Consider the following 17,015-nt stretch of genomic DNA (forward strand, 5'->3'; position numbering starts at 1 on the left):
GCATCTATGCTATGGATTCTCTACACTCACTCCATCATTCTCACTCAAACTCCACTTGTCCCTCATTGCAGGAAAAGAGAGCCAACAATAAGAGGGAAAGGGCTAAGACAGGAGGAGGGCCACCCTCAATAGTCCATCTCACCAGCGCTGAGGAGGCAGCCCTGGAGATCATTGGAGCCGAAGAGGATCTGTAAGTGGGGGATGGACAGATAGGCACATCAGAGCAAGCTGGTGACAGAATAGATTTGCATCTCTCTCATTTACATTGCATGAGTGACTGATATTGCTTCTGATGCTCATACAGATGGACTTATGATGATCTGCACTATTCCATGTGCATGCAATGTTTATATCACATGTCTAACTCATACCTTTACTCCCCCACAGGACCATCGACAGCCCCCTTCCCAACTGTCCAGGAGGAAGAGCCGGAGCCAGAAGATTCCTCAGAGGAACCTGCAACCTCCGAGGGCGCAGAGTCAATAGACTTGAGCGCGCCCAGCACCAGCGCAGAGACGCACACCTCGGTGGGACCTGTGAGAGATAGTCGTATTGTCACCTGGTGTATCACAACTCACAAGTGAGCATCAGCAGATGGCGGAGACAGGGACAGCAGTGGAGAGTCCTTGTCGGAGGCCGCAGGGCGCTCCCAGCTCTGCTCAGCTGCATGTCGACCCTGTGCCTCCGGGTCCATTCAGAAAGAGAGCGGTGCTGGAACTCCAGGAACAGGTGCAGGAGTCTCTGGCAGGTTTTGTCTCCAAGGTAACAGCGAGTGTGGAGAGGATGGAGGAGTCCATCTCTAACATGAGCAGTGCCTTTTTGGAGGCAATGACGCATGAACGCACCACCCCGGAAAGGATGGCAACCTCCATGGTAAGGATGGCTATCTCTCTGGAAAGGATGGCTACAGTAGAGGAGAAGATGGCTAAGGTCATGGAGGAAATAAGTCGCCAGAGTCAGGAAAACATGGTCAATGTTCAGAATAGACTGACATCTCTGGTGTAGCAATAGTCAGCTATTGAGCAGAGAAACCAGAGCTTCATGGAAGTCCTTTTGAGTAGGATTGCCAGTGCATAGATGGGTCCTCATGGCCCCCCTGATGTGCAGCAAGGTGCTGTCAAGCCACTTGCTAGCACTGAAGTGGGGCTGACCCATGAGAGGGATGTTGGTGGCAGACAAGAAGGAAGTGGGGGCTTCTCTCCAAGCGCTCACCCTCCCATGCCACTGAGTAGCACTCGGTCAGACCCCCACCAGAGTCCTCACCCAACTGAGATGGGCATCTCAGCCCCTGCACAGACGCAGGAGGAGCAGTCTTGCCGAGCCCTCACAGGCTTGCAAACCCAGAGGACGCCCACCAAAGGTGTCGACGCAGGAGCAGCATGAAAGTGAGCAAGGTGCCTCCACATCTGCTGAAGCCACAGGGGAAGCACCACGTAGAAGCACGCGTAAAGGAAGATAAAGCACAATTAGTCACAAGGGTAGTCACTTGGGTGTTCTGTTCTGTTGTGTGTAATTTTTGACACTGTCATTCTTTTGTGAATGGATTAAACAGAAGTGATGGCAAACAGTTGAAGTTCTGGTCTATGTGATCTCGGAAATGGAAGTTCCAAGTTGAGGGCTCAGGGCGATTTGCATTTGTAATGATGGTGCTCAGAGTGAATAGGAATCCACAGGTTCTTGTCCATTGTTTATGGTATGATAAGAAGGTGCCAGCCACATGTGTTTGATTCGTCTACCTAAGCGAATCTGGCAAATATTAGTGCATCCCGGGCAGCAATGTGTTCGGCTGCTGCGGCAGCTGCCTCATGCGCCTCCACAAGATATTCGTCGTCCTCCTCCACTTGCTCCTCATTTGTGGAGGCTATGCGCTGAACCACTTGTTCCTCAGGCAGCTGCAAGCCACGATGTTGTGCGATGTTGAGCAGTGCTCAGCAGACCACTACGATTCTGGAGACTCTGGCTGCTGAGCACTATAGGGCTCCACCTGATCTGTCAAGGCATCTGAATCGCATCTTCAGCACGCCGATGGTGTGCTCGATGATGAATCTGGTTGAAATGTTGCTGACATTATAGCGCTCCTCAGCTTTGTTCGATGGCCTCTTCAACCGCGTCATTAGCCCGTGTCTCCAAGTAGCCACCCGGAAAGTTGGTTTGGCGGATTGAACAGCGGAGGCACACTAGACTGCCGCAGGATGAACGAGACATGGCAACTGCCAGGGTACGTCGCGCAAACATGCAAAATGTCCTTCCTGTGGTTACACACCAGCTGCACGTTGAGGGAGTGGAAGCACTTGCGGTTGACAAACAGCTGGGTTGTGAGGGGTGCCCTAAGGGCCACGTGTGCAGTCTACGACGCCCTGCACCCTTGGCAAGCCTGCCATATTTGCAAAGCCAACCACATGCACGGTTACACTTGCTTGATCCATCGAGAAGTGGATGTAATTGTGCACCTTGGCAAAGAGGGCATCGGTTACCTGTGTGATGCAAGTGTGTGCGGCCGACTGGGAGATGTCTGTTGATGATCCCTGGAAGGATCATGAAGCAAAAAATTGAGGGCGGTGGTGACTTTGACCGCCACTATTAAGGGGTGTCCACCCGCTCCTCTGGGCTACAGGTGTTGGTGCAGCAGTGCGCAGATGTCACCGGCTACCTCTTGCAAAAGTCTTAGCCTCCTTTGGCACTGCTGCTCAGCCATGTTGAGCAAGGTAATCCTCGGCCTGTAGACCCTGTGTGGGGGTATCTTCTGCCGAGACATGCATCCCTGCGCTGACGCCTTCTGCCCTGTGCACCATCAGGTGGCTGAGCAGGAGGTTGGCGCTCCTGCTGTTGGTGCTGCTGTTGTGCCTGGTTCTGCTGCGGCTGCTCGTCCTCAGAATCTGAGGACCAGGATGAAAGGAAATAAATGGTTCCCATGCTGCTGGTAGATATCTCCGTTGAAGAAGCCCTCAGTCAGTGTGGGGAGAGGGTTTTCCCAGGAGGTCACAGTGGAGATGGATCACAGCTTCACCACTTCCAAGATCAGTAGACCTGCAAAAAGTTTTCCAAGACCTGAAAAAACAAAGTTCTGCCACCTGCAACTGATCCTTGTTGAGAGCTCCGTTTTTATGCTGGAGCTGCAGCTGTCAAGAAGGCAGCCACTTGTGAACCCGACACAATTAGCTGGCATGGTTTGGGAACGGCGTGGAACACGCAGAAAAAGTGGTAAAATGTTAAACGGCTGTCAAAATAGCATTATCCAGGTAGTTAACAAGCCGTTAACTGCCTTAAGTGCCTATCCCGCTGCTTGGTGGCGGGACCAAACAGGAGTCTGGGAGCCCACTTTTGTCAAAGTTGCGCGGAGGCGGGTTGACTGCGAGATCGGCACTTAAAGTTGCTATTTTGCCACCTGATCCGCCACCAAAATCGCGGCCACTGTGTTTGTAAGATGAACTAGATCAGGAAGTATAGGATTTTTCATAAGGTGACTTAATGGCCAGATCTCTCTCAACCTGTTTGCACCTGTTTCCTCACAGAATGACATCTACGAGTGGTCCCGGGATCACCGGGTACATCACAAATACTCCGAGTCCAACGCCGACCCCCACAATGCCACCCGTGGATTCTTCTTTTCTCATATCGGCTGGCTGTTTCTGCGAAAACACCCGGATGTAACGGAGAAAGGAAAGAAGCTGGACGTCCGTGACCTCCTTGCTGACCCTGTTGTTCTGTTCCAGAGAAAGTAAGCACTACAGAGTGAGAGAAAACCTCAGGAATACTTGCAATACTTGTTCACTATTGCTAATAATAAATATTGAAGGGGATTCTTTTTTGGAAACTTTATCCCAATAAGGTCAAAAAGTAACCAGGTTTCTTTGGATTATCGTCATCATCTGCAGCATGGGCTCACAAAGTATTTCTCTGCCCTAATCTAAGGAGTAGTGTTCTTTACTTGGCATTGTTAATGGTAGAATCCCTAGTAATACTAAGCCACCATCAACAAACTGTCAATAAATAATGAGTAATTTGTATTAAAGAAAGCTAACTAAATAAATAATTTCTTGTAGATTAGCACTCATGCCAATGTTTTGACTTTAATATAGGCGGTCAGAGCAGGTGACAGCTGGGCTGATAAACCCACCCACAGTCTGATCCCATCCCCTAGGTGGTACGTGGGACACTGACGCACATGACTGCATCTCTCCCTGCAGCTGATATAATGTGACCAGGCTTATGTGCTATTGCATATATAGATATTGTTTAAGTGACTTATTGAAGTCTCTATGTTAATGAAGTTGAAATTTAGTCTCATTTAAAATTTTAAAAGCAAGTAATACTGCTCTTTTTAATTTTTTTTTACATACAGTGACATTTGGGAGAGATACAAAACTGGCTGTCTGCATCAAGCTGAAAACAACAGCTATTCTGACACGAGGATAATTGGATTTATTTTATTTCAGCCATATTAAAAATTTAAGACCGCTAACGGCACTACATTGTAACGAAGCTAGCTCTTCAAATCACTTTCAATAAAGGGGAAAGACTCATTTGTTTATACTCCTGCAAACACTGCAGTGTTTGCTTAGCTGTACTCCTTCCTCTGAGCAGTGCTTTTCAAATCTTGAGTCCAAAAGTTTGATAGCTCTTTTTTCCAACTACCATCTCTTTTTGCTGTCTGCAGTTGGAAGTGGAAAAAAAAAGACCATCTCTGTTAATCTCATTGCTGCTGTTGATGAAATTTTTCTTTGGGCACAATGTGTAACAAAATCATAACCCTGTCCTTTTAAAACATAACATAGGGAGCAAATCTTCATCCTGTGTTTTCATAGTGAACAAAACCAGACTTTTTTTCCTCTACAATCTTTCCCTTCTCCTCCCTTCATCTCCTTTTATTGTTCAGATCTTCTCTCTTGATCTGTTGGTACATGTCTCCTCACAGAATGACCTGCACTGGGGTATGATCCCACAGACACTGGCCTTTCTCCAGTAGCTTGCCCTCATGTCCATTGTTCATGTGTGTGCCTTGACCAGGAATGTTGGCCAGCTATCTGACAGTGGAGGTTATCACAACTAAGCCTAATTCCATCCTTACCTGATGTCCACACACCTCCATCACCAAATGGAGTCGTTGGATAGTGGTCAGGACCAGGACCTCTGGCTGATTCTTTTCCCCTTCCCTGGGAGCACGGTGCCAGACTGGGAGCAACCTTTGCTGTCCTGGTTGGGATCAGATAACTCAGCACAAACTGGGGACCGAATGTGAGATGTTCCTACACTGTATGGTTCAGAGCCAGTGACTTTACCACTGAAAACCTACTAAACTAGACTTAATAGCATAAGAACATAAGAATTAGGAGCAGGAGTAGGCCATACCGCCCTTTGAGCCTGCTCCGTCATTCATTAAGATCATGGCTGATCTTTGACCTCAGCTCCACTTTCCCGCCCAATCCCCGTATGCCTTGCTTTCCCTAGAGTCCAAAAATGTATCTATCTCAGCCTTGAATATACTCAACGACTTAGCATCCACAGCCCTTTGGGGTAGGGAATTCCAAAGATTAACAACCCTCTGCGTGAAGAAATTCCTCCTCATCTCAGTCGTAAATGGCTGACCCCTTATCCTGAGACTATGCCCCCTAGTTCTCCCATTTCCTCACATTATACTCTATCTGCCACCTTATTGCCCACTCACTGAACCTGTCCATATCCCTTTGCAGACTCTTTGGGCTGCATTTTCATTCAGAAGTCGGGAAGGAGGCGGGACTACAATTTTCAGGTTTTTGACCCGCCTCCATCGACGTCCGGCCAATCCACGCGATTTTCCCTTGATTGACCTTGTTGCGCCCGCCCAGCGGGCTCAGCAGGCCAATTAAGGGCCACCCGGCAACAGGTGACGTCACAGACTGAAATTTCATCTGTCAAGAGGTGTTGACAGATGAAATATCAGTGTTTCACAGCTGTTTGAAGCTGTCAGACACTGACAGTCTGACTTCTAACCTGAGTCCTTCTACGCAGACTCAGTTAGAACTCTCACCGGCACTGAAAGCTGAAGGCTGTCACTTCTGACAGATCGCAGCCGTTCTGCTTTCAGTGCCGGCTGAGTGATGGACTCCCGACGCCTAGAGGAAGGAAGGCTGTAAAGGTAAGTACAGGTAATTTAAACTTCTTTACACACTTTAGACACACCAAACACACTTACCTTTGCACTCATGCACCCATCACTCACCTGAACACCGACATCTCGACCCCTCCAAGTCCTTCAACCCGACGGCCCGCCTCCTCTAACTTGGCGTGGTTTGGAGCCGTCGGGAATCCCACACGACACCCTTAAAAATAGGGATTAGGCTAAAAACTGCCTGTTAACTACCTGTTAACAGGCAGTTAATTGGCACTAATCCCTTCCCGCCTCGGGTCGGCGGGTCCCAGTGCGGGGCGGGTACCCGCCTTCTTTGAAACTTACGTGGAGGCGGGTTTTGGGCGGGATGGTGTTGGGACCCCCGAATTCGGGATTTTAGCCCCCCGCATGCCTAAAAGCCCGCCTCATGACACACTGAAAATCTAAGCTTTTGTGTCTTCCTCACAGCTTACTTTCCCACCTAGCTTTGTATCGTCAGCAAACTTGGATACATTGCAGTCAGTCCCTTCATCTAAGTCATTAATATAGATTGTAAATAGTTGAGGCCCAAGCACTGATCCCACTAGTTACAGCCTGCCAAATGGAAAATTACCCATTTATCCCTACTCTCTGTTTTCTGTCCATTAACCAATCCTCTATCCATGCTACTATATTACCCCCAACCCCATGAGCCCTTATCTTGCGTAGCAACCTTTTATGTGACACCTTATTGAATGCCTTTTGGAAATCTAAATAAACTACATCCACTGGTTCCGCTTTATCTACCCTGCTAGTTACACCCTCAAAAAACTCTAATAAATTTCCCTTTCATAAAACCATGTTGACTCTACCTAATCATATGATTTTCTCAGTGTCCTGTTACCACTTCCTTAATAATGGATTCCAGCATTTTCCCGATGACAAATGTCAGGCTAACTGGCCTGTAGTTCCCTGTTTTCTCTTTTCCCTCCTTTCTGGAATAGCGGGGTTACATTTGCTACCTTCCAATCCGCTGGGACCGTTCTAGAATCTAGGGAATTTTGGAAGATCACAACCAGTGCATCTACTATCCCTGCAGCCACCTCTTTTAGAACCCTAAGATGTAGGCCGTCAGGATTGCTAATAACTCTGCAGAAACTGGATAAGAGAGCCGCAAATGCCCGGAAGTGTAGAGGTGTGGAATCTGTTCGTACCTTGACCTGAGGTGTGCTGCGGTGCCCTCAGATAGTAGATCTGATGGATAGGTTGCTTTACAATGAAGTGCAGTGCCAGCCTTCACACCAGCAGGCAGAATGTTCAGTTTCCTTCTAATTAGTGCTGCTTGGAACCCAAAACATCACCAAATACGAATCAGACAAATTATAGCACAGAAGGAGGTCATTCAGCCATTGCACCCATACTGCTGCTAGCTCTTCAACTGGAGATATCGAGGGCAATAGTAACTTTGGGGGTTAGTGTAAAATGGCCGATGTCGAATTGGCTGCCAAGTATGCCTTCCTCTCGATTTTCTCTTCCATTCACTTCAATTGGAAGGGAAATGGGGTGTGGTGTCTAACGGACGGCTAATTCGTTTTCACCCATTTTACACCATTGACCAAAGTTAAAATTGCCCCCATCCACTCCAATCCTGTTTCACTTTCCCCATCTATGATATATTAAAAATCTTGTATGCACTTCCTTTCTACAAAATCTTACTTCCTGTTGTCATGTTTTTGTTACACTTTTGTGTCAACTTTTTTTAAATTATAAATTCCAATGTCTAAGTCTGTTCCCTGTTGTCATTTACTCACCAAATAGTGGAAACAATATTTCATTATTTACCTAGGAGATCTAGGAGTCAAATCAATGTTGAGCATGTATTTTTGAGTGGGGGGTTACCCTGCCAGTTACATAAGTGAGGCATATGTAAGAAAAAAGTGCCATGTTGTGTGTTTACTAATTATTTCAAACATAGTTGGCCACAATTAGAAATGTCAATGGTTTTTGAAGTATGCACATTGAACCACTTTATCATAACCATCAAATCCTGTGGGCTGCAGTTGTCAGAGGCATTAAGAAACATGTCCAGTCTTCACATCTCGCATTTATTTCTTTTCTACCTTTTGAGAATTATTTACCTCATTGATGAGGAAGAATTGATGACCTAAATTGCACAAGTGTGTTCCATAATACCAAGGTACAGTAAAAACTGTGCCTAGATTCTCATGTATTTTTAATGAAAAGCTAACTGACCTCCAAGTAAGTTGGTTATTTCAAGACTGTAAGTTCTACTTGAATCACGTCCAATTACTGCATTTGTATTGTATCTTTCACATAACTTGCTGCATGCTAACTGTGCACAATTCTTAGCCTTGATAAATAGGTCCTACAGTTGACTTTGATTGTGCTGAACTGGGTTGTGGTGTTAAGTAGGTAACACTAATGACATATGAATTGAAACCACAGACCCAAGAAGGAAGCTGTAAATGTGTCAAAGGTTCACCTTTAGGCTCCCCAGTGGCCTAGTGGGTAAGGCACTACCTGGTATAGGGATCGTCATACAAGCCAGAAGGCTCCGGTTTCAAATCTCGGCTAGGGCAGCAGTTTGGGATGTTAGGATTGGCTTCAGTGCCCTTGATCTAGGGAAAGGAAATAGAATCAGCCAGGGTTCCTGCTGCCAATCATTTTCCAGTGACTGCCTGCTGGAAAGTGGATATCTGATGAAGAAAGGATCAGGTTTGGATGTGACGCCCTCTGTCGAATAGCGTGCCAACACTCCCTACAGTATTCATATTTATAGTGGTGTGTCACCAGTTTAACCCTCTATTCTAATCCCAACAAATATTCAAAAACTGCCGTAAATATAAATGACAGAATTCACCAGGAATTTCCAGAGGGGGTTCTCCTAATTGGCCATTCTAACTTCGGTGGAAGATTGGTGGAAACCCTGTTTAGCATCTATCTGGGGTTTCACAGAATCACAGAAACCCCACAGTGCAGATAGAGGCCATTTCGGCCCATCGAGCCTGCACCGACACATATCCCACCCGATCCCCGTAACCCCTACACCAACACATATCCCACCCTGGCAAAGTTACGAGGACCAATCAGGAGAACCCCTCGAAGAAATTCATGGCGATTCTGTTTGAATTGCATTATTCACTTTAGTTTACCATGTCTCGAATCCATGCTCACTGGTTCTGGATCATTGTATACATCAGATAAACTTATTACACGCTTTCATAATCTTAAAATATCCATCAATATCCCAAAAAATCCCAAGATACACAATTGCCCTTCATATTTTGGTACAGAAAGATCTGGTATTAACCTTACAGCCCTCCACTTAACTTTCTCCAATAACATTATATCCCTTTTGATGTAGGGTAACCAAAAACTGACGTGTATATTGTAGATAATTCTTGTAGATTCCAGAAGAACCATTTGGTCTTGATTAAAACTGGTTTCCATATGTTCAAAGAAAGGGGACTTTTAGCCAGCCACTGAAAGGTTTACCTGAGTGTCAGCGGTTTTATTATTTGTTTTTATCTTGTACACATGTACTGATTATCTTTTAAGAGAATTGTGCTAGTGATTTGTGTCTAAATAAGATTTGCTCTCTTTCATAGGTACTACAAGAGCTCCGTTTTAATCATGTGTTTCTTAATGCCAACTTTTATCCCCTGGTACTTCTGGGGGGAAAGTCTGTGGAATTCCTACTTCCTGGCTTCCATCCTTCGATACACTGTATCTCTGAACGTCACCTGGTTGGTAAACAGCGCTGCTCACATGTATGGAAACAGACCCTATGACAAGTACATCAGCCCTAGAGAAAACAGATTAGTTACTTTCGGAGCAATTGGTGAGTAGGAAGCTGGTTCAAGCTGTTAAGTTATTCTGTGAACTTGGATGTGTTCTTGAACTTACAATATTTGATAGCAGGAGGGGACTGACAGGGGCTCAGGGATACAGCGAATTTCACATTGACCCAAGCATCTGGGATTTTAGTGATCGAATTGAACCTTTTTTCCCCCTTTCCTTTCTGCCTCCTGAAGACAATAGCTTCGATTTTGTGAGGCCCCTCGCCGCTGGCAGGGTCCTGCACGCAGGGGTGAAGAATATAGAATCGGGCACTGGAGGGGCCAGCTAATGCAGGTGCCACATTCTCTCAGGTGCTTTGGCCTCAGTACCCTGTGACCTACACTTGGACATGTCAGAGGAGATCTGTCTTCACCACCTCTGCTTCACTAAGCAGGTAGCCAGAGAGCGCTGCCACCTGCTGCACAATGGCCTGCATGCAATATCTGGGTCAGGGATGTCTGTTTGCATAGAGGGTGATGGTTATACCACAATGTGAAACTTTCACATAACCAGATCACTCCAGCAGACACCTGCCACACTAGACAGTCTGCAGTACTCAGGGAAGTGACAACTGCTTTGTTTGAAAGGGGCAACACTTTCCATCACCTTTGCTGTGGAAATGAGGCATCAGATGAACAGGGCATAAGTTTTCTCCGGGTGGCAGGGTTTTCTTGAGTGCAAAGGGCCCCACTTTGTATCCATGCGGGCATCAGGGCTCTTCATATCAACTCTGTGGCCTTCATGAAGAGAAAAGGTTTGCACTCAATTAACGGTCAGGTGGTATCTCACCACAGAAACATCACAGAATTACATAGAAGTTACAACACAGAAACAGACTACAGGAAACTTTCTGGTATCCGGCACTGACGGGACCGAGCTGGTGCCGTACCATCAAAACTGCCGTAGAAACCAGCGCTAATGTTAAAACATACGGAGCTTTTGAGCTCCGTGTGAATCAACAAACCCTGTTGCTTAGCAACAGCTTCAAAACAGTCGGCCGCAGCTTAAAAGCGTCTCTGTAGCTAAGCAACAGCTTCAGCTAGACCTTGCAGAGCCTGACTGGAAAAAAAAAAGCAACGAGAAGTAAAAAAACTTATAGGAAACGGCTCCTGAATTTTGCCGGTAGATAGAGCTTTCCGGACATTTAACCTCCGGTTAAACGAAAGTTTCCTGTATTCGGTTTAAATAGTTCTAATCACATTTCCTCACCCTTTCCCCATTTCCCTTTATCCCCTTTTTCCTTCATCCACCTATCCAATCTATCTTGAGTGTTGACAGAGTTTCTGTCTCAACCACAAATTTTGGAAGTGAATTCCACAACCTTGCGAGTCTCTGTGTAAAGAAATTTCTCCTGCTCTCTGTTCTAAATCTGTTGTATTTAATCTTGTATCTATGACCTCTCGATCTAAACCCCTCAACTGCTGGAAACTTTCTGCTTCTATCTACTGCATCACATCCTTTCACAATTTAAAAAACTTCTATTATATCGCCCCGTAATCTGAATTACTCTGAGGACAAAAGACACAATTTTTCAAGTCTTTCTCCGTATTGTGTTTTCTCATACCAGGCAGCATCCTAGTGAATCTGTGTTGTACCCTTTCTACAGCTTCAGTATCCTTCCTATAGTGTGGAGGAGCCCAATACATCACGCAGAGGCCTTGTTAAGGTTTTATTTAGGGTTACTATTAGCTCTTGGCATTTATATACTATACCTCTTGTAATAAAACATTGGGGGGCAATTTTAAGCTAACCTACCTAGCGGGAAGCTGACGGTTTCAGATCGGCTGCCCATTTTACATCCCACCCAATTATATTGTCCATTGACTTCAGTGGAAAGTAAAATCGGACAGTGTGAAATGGGCAGTCAATCTGATCCTGTCAGTTTCCCGCCAGGCAGTTAGGTTAAAATTAACCCCCTAGAGTTCTTAGTTTTTTTTTAATGGCCTTATCAACCTGAGGTGTTACCTTTTAATGTCCTGTGAACCTGTACCTCCAAATCCTTTTGCTCTTCCACAGCACCGAGCCTACTTCCATTACTAACATTGACTTCCATCTGACACTTTTTAGCTCATTACCCCCATTTTATCAATATTTCTTTGCAGCTTCCTTTGGTCTTTTAAAAAATTAACTCTACCTCCTATTTTGGTGTTCTTTGCAAATAGGAACAAAGGAATAGGAGTAGACCATTCAGCCCCTCGAGCCTGTTCTGCCATTTGATGAGATCATTGCTGATCTGTGATCTAACTCCATATACTTGCCTTTGGCCCATGTCCCTTAATACCTTTGGTTAACAAAAAGCTATCAATCTCCGATTTAAAATTAACATTTTTTAAAAATTCGTTCATGGGATGTGGGTGTTGCTGGCAAGGCCAGCATTTATTGCCCATCCCTAGTTGCCCTCGAAGGTGGTGGTGAGCCACCTTCTTGAACCGCTGCAGTTCGTGTGGTGAAGGTACTCCCACAGTGCTGTTAGGGATGGAGTTCCAGGATTTTGACTCAGTGATGATGAAGGATCGGCTATATACTTCTAAGTCAGGATGGTGTGTGACTTGGAGGGGGACTTGGAGGTGCTGGTGTTCCCATGCACCTGCTGCCCTTGTCCTTCTAAGTGGTAGAGGTCGCGGGTTTAGGGAGGTGCTGCCGAAGAAGCCTTGACGAGTTGCTACAGTGCATCTTGTAGATGGTACACACTGCAGCCACGGTACGCTGGTGGGTGGAGGGAGTGAATGTTTAAGTTGGTGGACGGGGTGCCAATCAAGCGGGCTGCTTTGTCCTGGATGGTGTCGAGCTTCCTGAGCGTTGTTGGAGCTGCACTCATCCAGGCAAGTGGAGAGTATTCCATCACACTCCTGACTTGTGCCTTGTAGATGGTGGAAAGGCTTTGGGGAGGCATGAGGTGAGACACTCGCCGCAGAATACCCAGCCTCTGACCTGCTCTTGTTGCCAATGTATTTATGTGGCTGGTCCAGTTAAGTTTCTGGACAATGGAGACCCTCAGGATATTGATGGTGGGGGATTCTGCGATGGTAATGCCGTTGAATGTCAAGGGGTGGTGGTTAGACGCTCGCTTGTTGGAGATAGTCATTGCCTGGCATTTGTGTGGTGCAGATGTTACCTGCCACTTATCAGCCCAAGTCTGAATGTCGTCCAGCTCTTGCTGCATGTGGGTATGGACTGCTTCATTATCTGAGGAGTTGCGAATGGAACTAAACACTGTGCAATCATCAGCGAACATCCCCACTTCTGATCTTATGATGGAGGGAAGGTCATTGATGAAGCAGCTGAAGATGGTTGGGCCTAGGACACTGCCCTGAGGAACGCCTGCAGCGATGTCCTGGGGCTGTGATGATTGACCTCCAACCACCACAACCATCTTCCTTTGTGCTAGGTATGACTCCAACCAGTGGAGAGTTTTCTCCCCCGATTCCCATTGACTTTAGTTTTACTAGGGCTCCTTGATGCCACACTCAGTCAAATGCTGCTTTGATGTCAAGGGCAGTCGTTCTCACCTCACCTGAGGAATTCAGCTCTTTTGTCCATGTTAGGACCAAGGCTGTAATGAGGTTTGGAGCCGAGTGGTCCTGGCGGAACCCAAACTGGGCATCAGTGAGCAGGTTATTGGTAAGTGCTGCCTGATAGCACTGTCGACGACACCTTCCATCACCTGATGATTGAGAGTAGACTGATGGGGCGGTAATTGGTCAGATTGGATTTGTCCTGCTTTTTGTGAACAAGACATACCTGGGCAGTTTTCCACATTGTCAGATAGATACCAGTGTTATTGCTGTACTGGAACTGCTTGGCTAGAGGCGCGACTTGGAGCACAAGTCTTCAGCACGATAGCCGGGATGTTGTCAGGGCCCATAGCCTTTGCTGTATCCAGTGTGCTCAGCCGTTTCTTGATATCATGTGGAGTGAATCGAATTGGCTGAAGACTGGCTTCTGTGGTGATGGGGACCTCAGGAGTAGACCGATATGGTTCATCTACTTGGCACTTCTGGCTGAAGATGATTGCAACCGCTTCAGCTTTATCTTTTGCACTCACGTGCTGGCCTCCACCATCATTGAGGATGGGGATATTCATGGTGTCTCCTCCTCCCATCAGGTGTTTAATGGATCACCACCATTCACGACTGGACGGGGCAGGACTGCAGAGCTTTGATCTGATCTGTTGATTGTGGGATCACTTGGCTCTGTCTATAGCATGCTGCTTCTGCTTTTTAGCATGCATGTGGTCCTGTGTTGCAGCTTCCCCAGGTTGGCACCTCATTTTTAGGTACACCTGGTGCTGCTCCTGGCATGCTCTTCTACACTCCTTATTGAACCAGGGTTTGTCCCCTGGCTTGATGGTAATGGTAGAATGAGGGATATGCCGGACCATGAGGTTACAGATTGTGGTGGAATATAATTCTGCTGCTGCTGATGATGGCCCACAGTGCCTCATGGATGCCCAGTTTTGAGCTGCTAGATCTGTTCTGTATCTATCCAATTTAGCACAGTGGTAGTGCCACACAACACGATGGAGGGTATCCTCAGTGTGAAGACGGGACTTCATCTCCACAATGACTGTGTGGTGGTCACTGCTACCAATGCTGTCCTGGACAGATGCATCTGTGACAGGGAGATTGGTGAGGACGAGGTCAAGTAGGTTTTTCCCTAGTGTTGGTTCTCTCACCACCTGTCGCAGGTCCAGACTGGCAGCTATGTCCTTCAGGACTCGGCCAGCTCGGTCAGTAGTGGTGCTACCGAGCCACTCTTGGTGATGGACATTGAAGTCCCCCACCCAGAGTACATTCTGTGCCCTTGCTACCCTCAGTGCTTCTTCCAAGTGGTGTTCATCAGCTGAGGGAGGGCGGTAGGTGGTAATTAGCAGGAGGTTTCCTTGTCCATGCTTGACCTGAAGTCATGAGACTTCATAGGGTCTGGAGTCAATGTTGAGGACTCCCAGGGCCACTCCTTCTCGACTGTATACCGCTGTCCCTCCACCCCTGGTGGGTCTGTCCTGCCGGTGGGACAGGACATACCCAGGGATGGTGATGGAGGAGTTTGGGACATTAGCTGAAAGCTATGATTCTGTGAGTATGACTATGCTGTGTTGCTTGACTAGTCTGTGGGACAGCTCTCCCAATTTTGGCACAAGTCCCCAGATGTTGGTGAGGAGGACTTTGCAGGGTCAACTGGGCTGGGTGTGCCGTTGTGTCCGTAGCCGTTGCCGAGTGGTCTGTCCGGTTTTATTCTTATTATTTTTCATAGCGGTTTTTTACAACTGAGTGGCTTGCTCGGCCATTTCAGAGGGCAGTTAGGAGTTAACCACATTGCTGTGGGTCTGGAGTCACATATAGGCCAGACCAGGTAAAAATGGCAGATTTCCTTCCCTAAAGGGCATTCGTGAACCAGATGGGTTATTACGACAATCCGATAGTTTCATGGTTACCATTACTGACACTAGCTTTTTATTCCAGACTTACTAAATTAACTGAATTTAAATTCCCCAGCTGCTGTGGTGGGATTTGAACTTGCCTCTCCGGATCATTACTCCAGGCCTTGGATAACTAGTCCAGTAACATAACATGCTACCGTTCCTGTTTGTGGAAGAGAGTTCCAAACTTCTACCACCCTTTGTGTGTAGAAGTGTTTCCTAATTTCACTCCTGAAAGGTCTGGCTCTAATTTTTAGACTATGGCCCTGGTCCTAGAATCCCCAACCAGCGAAAATAGTTTCTCTCTATCTACCCTATCTGTTCCCCTTAATATCCTGAAAACTTCGATCAGATCACCCCTTAACCTTCTAAATTCTAGGGAATACAACCCTAATTTGTGTAATCTCTCCTCATAACTTAACCCTTGGAGTCCGGGTATCATTCTGGTAAACCTACACTGCACTCCCTCCAAAGCCAATATATCCTTCCTAAGGTGTGGTGCCCAGAACTGCTCACAGTACTCCAGGTGTGGTCTAAACAGGGTTTTGTACAGCTGCAACATAACCTCCCTGCTCTTATATTTATGCCTCAGCTAATGATGGCAAGTATCCCATATGCCTTTTTAACCACCTTATTTACCTGTCCTGCTGCCTTCAGGAATCTATGTACATGCACACCAAGGTCCACAGCCTGTCAACCTGGCTGGCTGCAGGCAGGAATCCGAAGCCTCGCATTCAAATCAGGCCCTGGCGTTAAAGCTCCAGAGCCCCCTCGCCCCAACCCGCCTCCCTTGAGAAAATGCCAGCCTTTCTCTTTAGTGAAGACCAATGCTAAGTACTTATTAAATACCGCCACCATTTTTTGATCATCTACGAATCCTCTCCTCCTCAGGGTCTCACCTGATTTTTAATCAATTCTCTTTTTCTGATATACTTGTAAAATACTTTACCTTTTGATTTTTTTTTTTTAATTTCCTCATACGCCCTCGGCTTTTCTTCTCCCACTCGTTTCTTAATTTCTCATACTGTAAAGTCTGTGGGTTGTACAGTTAATAACGACACAGACTTCAGGAATAACAAACAAACAGGTCTTTACTATTCGAAGGTCAGGGCGAATCTGCCCCAGCAATCCTGCCACAACACTTATATACTGGTGTGGTCACTGTCGGTATTACAGTATACAGAAGCCAAACAAGTAGTGCCACACCTAAAGTAGTTCTCTTAAAGGTGAACGGTTACATACAATAGTTTCCTTAAAGGTAGACGGGTACATACACTACAATACTCCCTTTTTAGCTTATGACTTACAGAGTCCCATTAACATACATATCTTCAACTTCATATAAAACACTTTACAGATATAATCTCGGTGGGAAACAGTTCACAAAGTCAGTCTCTGCGGGAACAGTTCACAGATTCAGTCTCCGATCTTGACTTGGTCCGAACAACATCTCTTTGGTGTAGCCGGTTCACATGGATAGTGTGACTCCTCCATAGCCTTTTCCTTGACGTAACAGCTTGAACTTTCGTCCTGTTGAACTGGCAGTGCCGACTTTTATAACCAACTGGCTGTCTTGATAATTTCCCACTTTTCAACTAATTTAGCTCCTTTCGTAGGTCCCCTCCTGAGCTGGTAGAAGTGATAATATTTTAGATAGTTATTGTCTTC

At 46.4% G+C, this 17,015-nt stretch overlaps 1 protein-coding gene across 1 annotated transcript in view; it reads left to right on the forward strand.

Moving 5' to 3' along the window:
• The window catches only part of LOC147123064 (stearoyl-CoA desaturase 5-like), a 96,652-nt gene that overhangs the window by 61,406 nt on the left and 18,231 nt on the right, over positions 1-17,015 (forward strand). Inside the window, exons 3-4 of the mRNA XM_085964922.1 lie at positions 3,513-3,718; positions 9,697-9,929. Of these exons, the coding sequence (XP_085821048.1) occupies positions 3,513-3,718; positions 9,697-9,929 (439 nt within the window). The remainder of the gene's footprint in view (positions 1-3,512; positions 3,719-9,696; positions 9,930-17,015) is intronic.

Source organism: Somniosus microcephalus, chromosome 2, assembly GCF_052327205.1.
Source record: "Somniosus microcephalus isolate GS21.2 chromosome 2, FLI_Smic_1.0, whole genome shotgun sequence".
In the NCBI taxonomy this organism is placed as follows: Eukaryota; Metazoa; Chordata; class Chondrichthyes; order Squaliformes; family Somniosidae; genus Somniosus; species Somniosus microcephalus.